We start from the raw sequence: 7,078 nt of genomic DNA, 5'->3' as shown, positions 1-7,078 counted from the left end.
TCTGAATAGCCCTTTGCTTTGTAATGAAATCTTACTGATTTAAAACTATCATTCAAGGGGTGTCTGGGTGGCTCAGTCAGTAGGGTCCGACTTCGGCTCAGATCATGATCTACCCCTTGGTGAGTTTGACACCCCCCACGTCTGCACTGACAGCTCAGAGCCTGGAATCTATTTTGGATTGTCTCCCCCTCTCTGCCCCTCCCCTGCTGGCAGTCGGTTTCTCTGTCAAAAATAAACCTTAAAAAGCAAAAGTATCACTCAAATCTTGTTTGCTGAACACATGAGTTTTGTAAGACCTTGTTATAACCCTCTACCTCCCAGATTAAAATCCTAGTTTCAGGGCAGCTGCCACTGGCTCAGCCTTTCACCAGCCTCCCCCCCACACTTCACCTTGTTCTAGGCTGGCCTCTATACAGACTTATTCACAAGGCTGACCAGTATCTACAAGAGGCTAGCAATAGGAAAAGTGGATTCTTCATGACTACTCAGTAGTTTGAAGCCTGTATTTTACAATCTGCAGTTGGTACCAGTTCATGATCCACATACTGACAGAATTTTAATAGAATGAATCACATTCATTGTTCTTCTGTAAGGGATGGCCTGACCTTTTTCTTAAACTGCTTTATAGTCCCGTAACTGTTAACCCTATAAACGTATCCCCTGGAAAAAGCACTTCTGTGTCCCTCCCAGGGGTCTGAGGATCACATTAAATCCCACACCACGTTTGTCCCTTGTTACCACCTTTAGAAAGGCAAGATCCTGTCACTGAGGGGACTCAAGGGTTTCCGACCAAACTGCTCTATCAGTTCACAAGGGGAGTTCCTCCATGGCCGTTGAACCGGGATGGCCCCACGACCACCAGTGAACCCGTCCACCCTGCAGTCCCTCCTTTCAGGACTCTAAGGACACTGCAGCTCTGGCGACATGCAAGGGACAAGCTCACTGAAGGTTTTCTTGGCCAAGAGGTTGAGGTCCCCGTTGGCCTGCAGGCGTAGACTACCCTCCACTGCCCCTTTCTGTGGTTCCTTCCCACGTACAAGACTGACTACACATAAAATACAATCTGCAAATCAGGTGTTTCTGAAAACAAGTTTTATTTAAATAAGGGCTTAAATACATTACATAACATTAAAACTGAAGGAAAAAATAAACCAAAAAACCAGTCTGTTACTTCACATGGCATTGGGCAGCTGCTGCTAGTAAGGTGCAAGCTCTACAGCCAGCTACAGGACTCATACATCGGTTTGAAGTTTGTTCCCTTGTCAGAAGTTTAACTCGGACAGAAGGTTGGCCTCACATTCTGGTGTTCGGACATCAATTAGCTAGGATATGTCTGGTCAAAAAGACTTTGGTGGCAAGTCAGACGTCCTATCACACCTTGCTAGAGGGAAGGTGGCCGCTCTAAGCTCCGCCCGCCCGGTCAGGTTGGAGACACCAGGGATCTTTCTTTGACTACCAAGACTCCCTGTGGCAGCACCGCTGCTGTGGCCGGCTTACCCCATCCTGTCCTCTCAGCTCCACCGCGGGCTGCTCAGGTGGTGACATTCTCTTAGGGCAGGGAACTCTGAAGAGGGAGAGCCGAGGAGCTTCTGGCCAGACATAGCCGGCTGTGATCTTGGGGCTCTGGGCTTGACCGAAACATGACGTTACTGCTTGGTTTCAGGCCGGACACTGCCAGGCGCCTACTGCTTGACCTCTGTTTAAATGAGGGACTTCAAGACTAGACAGCATGGCTCTTTTCAGTTTATTGCATGAAGGAGTTACACTAGTCCAAGTTAAAAGCAGACCCCAAATGGTTACATTGTACAAGCTGTGAGGTTTTTAAACTTGTGACAAGGGACAGAAGGGAAATTCTACTCATTGCAAAGAAATCCTCACTTAAGCTTCAGTGAGCCAAAAGCACTTAAAACCCATGAACCTTCAGCTGGTCGTCCTTAGCCAGTCCAATCTGCAAAGAAAAAAAGACAAAGTTATAATAGGTGATCAACACGGGGGGGGGGGGGGGGCGGGGTCTGATGCCAACAACTCTGTCTTCTTGCTCCTACACTGGGCAAGAGAAGTCCAAGAGCCAAGGCACACACTTCAACCACTAGGAGCACAATGGTTCTTAACTCAGGGTACTCAGGAAAGAACCAATGATAAAAGAGGATTTTAGCACTTAGGAACTGCCAACCAGACATCGTGTGTATTCTAGTATCTGTGTGCCATTTAAACATACATCTTTGAAGTGGTCACCAGGCTGGCTCAGTCAAGTAGAGCATGCGACTCTTGATCTGGGGGTTTTAAGTTCTGGCCCACGCTAGCTGTAGAGATTACTTAACAAACAAAAAAAGTACATCCATATACGAATTAAATAAGGCAGACAAGTCCCTTCTGTTTTTGGGAATACTTATCTACCTCAAAACTCAACTGTTTTGCTTAGTCTTACAATACCAACTTCTATGTCCTCAGGAGACTGAGTATAGAGTAGGAAGGATCGGACATGTAGACAGGGTAGAGGCACAAATGGATCATCACCAAGTGATGGAACTCACCTCTACAAGGAACTGGCATATGTTCTTGCGCTGGTCACCCTGTAGCTGAATTACTTCTCCATATTCTGGATGCTCAATTACAGTACCATTGCAGGCAAATTTCTGCAAGCATGAATGAAGCAAAACAAATTAGACGAAGTGCAGCCCGAGGGCACCAACAATTCCTCCTGAGAATAAAAGTGAGCACCCCCTCCTGAGCCAAGTTAAATGTGATATTCTTACCATCTCACCGAATACCTACCTTCTTAAACGCCTTCACTAGTTTCTTTTTATCGTAATCATCAGCGATCCCTTGGACAGTAGTAAGGGTCTTCCTGCCGTTTCTCTGTTGAATTCTTATATGGATATAATCCTCAGTGCCAGCAGGAAGCAGATCATCACCCTTACTTGCATCAGCAAAGGGGTCTGGGAAGAAAGATCAAACTCGGTTAGAGCTGTTGGGGCTCAGGTGCCATTGTCACCCTCCCAATGGATCTTTTGCGCGCCCAGAAAACAACTACTGAAATCGCCAGGGCTGAGATCAGGTCAGACAAGTCCTTGTTGGCCGTCCCCGGAACGGGTCAGTCCGGGACGGCTGGCTTCCCCAGCGCCGGGGGAAAGCCTGGGCCTCTTGCCCCAGGCCCGCCCTCGGAAGCCGATCACGTGCCGGGGGAGCCTGGGACGGCAGGCAGTGCCCCACCCGGCTGATGCAACCGGCCGGAACCAAAGCTCCAAGGCGGGGCCAAGCTTCCCGCCCCATTGGCGGGAGCGTTTGTCACTTAGGCCTGGCACCGCCTCTCACTCCCGGGTCCGTGACAACGGCGGTGACGTAACGGACGTGACGCAGGGGTGGCGGGAGGGGGCGGGTGGGGCCCAAGGCGGCCCGGGAGCCATTAGTAAATGCGCCACCCGATAGACACTGGGACTGCCCAAGGGTTGCCTCCCTGCCCGCTCCTTCCGGTCGCACTTAAGAACCGACCCCAGGGCCCCGGCCGGGCCCCGCTTCCTGCGAGCGCGAATATCTTCCCTCCTCCCAAATTTACGAAAGCCCGGAGCACTTCGCCACCCCACGCAGGCCTTTCTCCCCACGGGACTTTTCCGCGGCTTACCGAAAGAGTGGAGGTTCTGGATAGCGGACATACGATACGATTCCTTTTCCTCGGTGGAAACGGCCTGCGGAAGGCGGCGGCGGGAGAAGGCGGGCAGGGGGGACGGAGCGTCGGGAAGCGAGGGGGCTCAAGGGGGAGGCTGCTGAGTCCTCGGCGGCGGCTCAGTGACTGGGGCGGAGGGGCGGTGCCTGTATTCACTTATATAGCCGCCCCTGTGACGCCAGCGCGCTGCCCTCACGTCCTGGCCCCACCCACGACGTCGTGGCCCCAGCCCCCTGGCGCCGCCGTTTCCGATTGGTCCGGGGGCGGGGACGCGAGACGGCGCTTGCGCAGGAGCTCTGCTGCGGGAGGGCGTCCTCTCGATTCCGGGAGTGGTAGAAGGGGAAGGGAAAGGTTGGTCCGTCTAGGCGCCTGCGCAGTGCGGGAGGAAGGTGTCAGGGCTGCGCAGAAAAGTGGCAGAGGTTTCGGGAGAGCCTGAGTCCTCTGTTCTCTGGCACGTTCCACCTTCTTGACCCTGTTGCAGCCCTGCCTGCTTGGAGAAGATTTTTCGTGCGGTAGATTGGCACCCTTTAAATGGGATTTAGATGCTGAACCTCCCAAACGCGACACATTCCCACTATCATGCCCACCCAGTTACCCACGAACTCTTTCTTTAGGGCAGCACTTGTATTTAATCAACAAATAATATAATCCAAACCTTAACTAAATCACGTATTGTTTAGATGAGTCTAATCTAAAACTGGATTAATCTGCTTTAAGTATGTCATTTATATAATCTACGGAAAGAATGCCCACCTCATTAGCGTGGATTCAAGGGAGAGTAACTCTGGTTCTGGGGGCAAAGAAGAATTTAGGCACCTTAAGGGGTCCTGTGTGCCCTCCAAATTGTGTGGGGGAGAGCCTTCCCAGAGAGTAGTCAAAATATTTTCTTCAAAACAGTCAACCATTCTTGCTTTTTAGTATATAAATTGAACTGCTCTGTTGCAAGGGAGAATAGAGTGGATTTAGATTCCAAAGACCTCCAGGGGCCATTCAGGTAAGATAAAGGAGTGCAGACAGCCAAGTGTGATGTAATGGGGTGTGGAGGGGGTCTGGGTGAGAACTAGAGGCTGTAACAGCTACTCACCTCCAGCCCATTGTGCTGGATCTTTTTCAAGACAACTTGGACCCTCTGATATTTATAGAAAATCTCTTGATTTTTAAAAAAATGTTTATTTATTTTTGGGTGAGAGAGAAAAAACTTGAGTGGGGGAGGGGCAGAGAGGGAGAGACAGAGAATCCCAAGGAGGCTCCGTGCTGTCAGCGCAAAGCCTGATGCAGGGCTCAGAACTCACGAACCCATGAGATCATGACCTGGGCTGAAGTCAAGGGTGGGATGCTCAACTGACTGAGCCACCGAGGCGCCCCTAAAATCTCTTGATTTTTAAATATTGCCAATAAGTTGAAGTTTGGGAAAACAGTAGACAAGTCAAACAAAAAAAGTGTGTCTTGGCCCCATGGGCTGCCTGTTTAGACCCCTTGACAGTCAGGGTCACTGGCCACGTGGAATCTAGTGGGAGAGAGATCATAGACAAACCTGACGGATTGTGATAGATGCCAAGAACAAGCAGGGCAATGTGAGACCCAGCTGATACTTAGGGGTGGTAAAGAGCCCATTGTGGGGCAAGGTGAGAGCCTGCCAGATGGGAAACCCCGAGGAAGGAAAAGCTAGGTGCATTTGATAGTTTGTTTTGATGGCGTCTTTACTAAGTAAAATTTTGGTTAATAATTTGACTTCCTTGATACAGGAAGTTGGGAACCATGGCTAGACGCATGGCTAGACGTCTCAGTCTCAGTCTCCTGTCCATCCCTTCCTGCCCTCCACCTGGGAAGCTCTACCCTTCTAGACCAGGCTGTGCTTGACAGCCTGGGGTTTGAGGAGGGGGGTTTGAGGGGGTTTGAGGAGAGAGTGAATAAATCCGAGTATGCACACATTTTGTTATACAAAATTTTTATTTTTTTCAATATGAAATTTACTGTCAAATTGGTTTCCATACAACACCCAGTGCTCATCCCAACAGGTGCCCTCCTCAATACCCATCGCCCACCCTCCCCTCCCTCCCACCCCCATCAACCCTCAGTTCTCAGTTTTTAAGAGTCTCTTATGTTCTACAAAATTTTTAAATTAGCAGTGTGGCTTATCTTTCCTTTTAGGAAAAGATCCTTTCTGCACTATTTTAAAGAAATCCTTTCTCTGCTTTGCAGTTTATAAAGATACTCTTTTTTTGGTTGTTGTTGATTGTTTGTTTTGAAAGTTTTGAAGCTTTACTTTTTGGAGCGCCTGGGTGGCTCCGTTGGTTGAGGGTCTGACTTCGGGTCATGACCTCACAGTTTGTGGTTTCGACTCCAGCTTCGGACTCGTTGCGGTCAGCTCAGACCTGCTTCAGATCCTCTGTCCTCCTTTGCCCCTTCCCCATTCACACTCTGTCTCTCTCTCTCTCAAAAATAAATATTAATTTTTTTTTTTTTTTTACTTTTAACATTTAGGTGTTTAAGCCCCCTGGAATTTATTTCTGTGTGTGGTGCAAAACAGAGGTCTAATTTTTTTTTTTTAAACCTATATGGCTAGCCAATCGTTCTTGCAACATTTATTGAATAATGTATCATTTCCCCACTGATTCACGCCTTCTCTGTCATAACCATGTTTCCATTTGTGTGTGGGTTCGTTTTGGGGGTCTCTGTTCTGTTGCACTGGTCTGTTTTTCCCAAAGCCACTCTCCCTTAATCAGAGGCGCTTTACCAAAAGTCTTGATGTCCAGTAGGAGGCACCCCTCCATTTTGTTGCTCTTCAGAATGCTCTGGCCCTTCTGCTCCCCCGCATTCACCACTTCTATGAAGCACCCTGAACTTTCTCATCTCAGGGTGTTTGTACAATGGCTCTCCTTTGAAAAAAAATGTTTATTTATTTTTGAGAGGGGCAGGGGCAGAAAGGGGGAGAGAGGGAGAGAGAGAGAGAGAGAGAGAGAGAGAGAATGAATATCCCAAGCAGGCTCTGCACTGTCAGCACAGAGCCTGATGCAGGGCTCAATCTCACGAACAGCGAGATCGTGACCTGAGCCAAAACCAAGAGTCCTATGCTTTGACTGAGCCAGCCAGGTGCCCCTAAAGGCTCTCCCTTTGCTAGGTACATTCTTCCCCCTTCTTTGTGTGATGTGTCCCGCTCATCCGTCCGGATTCAGCTGGGGTTATCTTATCCGTTCTTTTGAGAAGACTGTATTTGGAGCCCTTTTTGTGCCCCCACTTCCTCTATTTGGGCATGTATCACGGCATCTTGGCTTGCCTGTTCCTTGGACTGGCTACATGATTTGCTGGGCCCAGTACAAAATCAAAAATGTGAGGCCCTTTGCTCAAAAATGGTTAAGAATGTCAAGATGGTGACAGCAAAACCAAACACACAGCGCTTCCAAGCTTGGGGCC

General features: G+C 49.3%; 1 protein-coding gene across 1 annotated transcript; it reads right to left on the bottom strand.

The window, feature by feature from the left end:
• Window positions 1-1,075: 1,075 nt before the first annotated feature.
• On the bottom strand, window positions 1,076-3,806 carry EIF1 (eukaryotic translation initiation factor 1). Its single transcript, XM_040497535.1, has 4 exons — window positions 3,623-3,806; window positions 2,776-2,939; window positions 2,535-2,636; window positions 1,076-1,948 (listed from the first exon to the last, which is right to left on the bottom strand). The coding sequence occupies exons 1-4, from the start codon at window positions 3,651-3,653 to the stop codon at window positions 1,904-1,906; spliced, it is 342 nt and encodes a 113-aa protein (XP_040353469.1). The 5' UTR covers window positions 3,654-3,806; the 3' UTR covers window positions 1,076-1,903.
• Between the last annotated feature and the right edge of the window lie 3,272 nt (window positions 3,807-7,078).

Source organism: Herpailurus yagouaroundi, unplaced genomic scaffold (genome assembly GCF_014898765.1).
Source record: "Herpailurus yagouaroundi ecotype Mexico unplaced genomic scaffold, PumYag 189, whole genome shotgun sequence".
In the NCBI taxonomy this organism is placed as follows: domain Eukaryota; kingdom Metazoa; phylum Chordata; class Mammalia; order Carnivora; family Felidae; genus Herpailurus; species Herpailurus yagouaroundi.
Note: the sequence above shows the minus strand (reverse complement) of the source record. Positions and strands in the feature narration are given on the sequence as shown.

Bases quoted from the DNA above. Each gene is read 5' to 3' on its own strand.
- EIF1 (XM_040497535.1), bottom strand. From the start codon at position 3,653: ATGTCCGCTATCCAGAACCTCCACTCTTTCG. The intron at 2,940-3,622 runs GTAAGCCGCGGA...CTTTCTTCCCAG, and splicing joins CCAGAACCTCCACTCTTTCG to ACCCCTTTGCTGATGCAAGT. The intron at 2,637-2,775 runs GTAGGTATTCGG...TCATGCTTGCAG, and splicing joins TAGTGAAGGCGTTTAAGAAG to AAATTTGCCTGCAATGGTAC.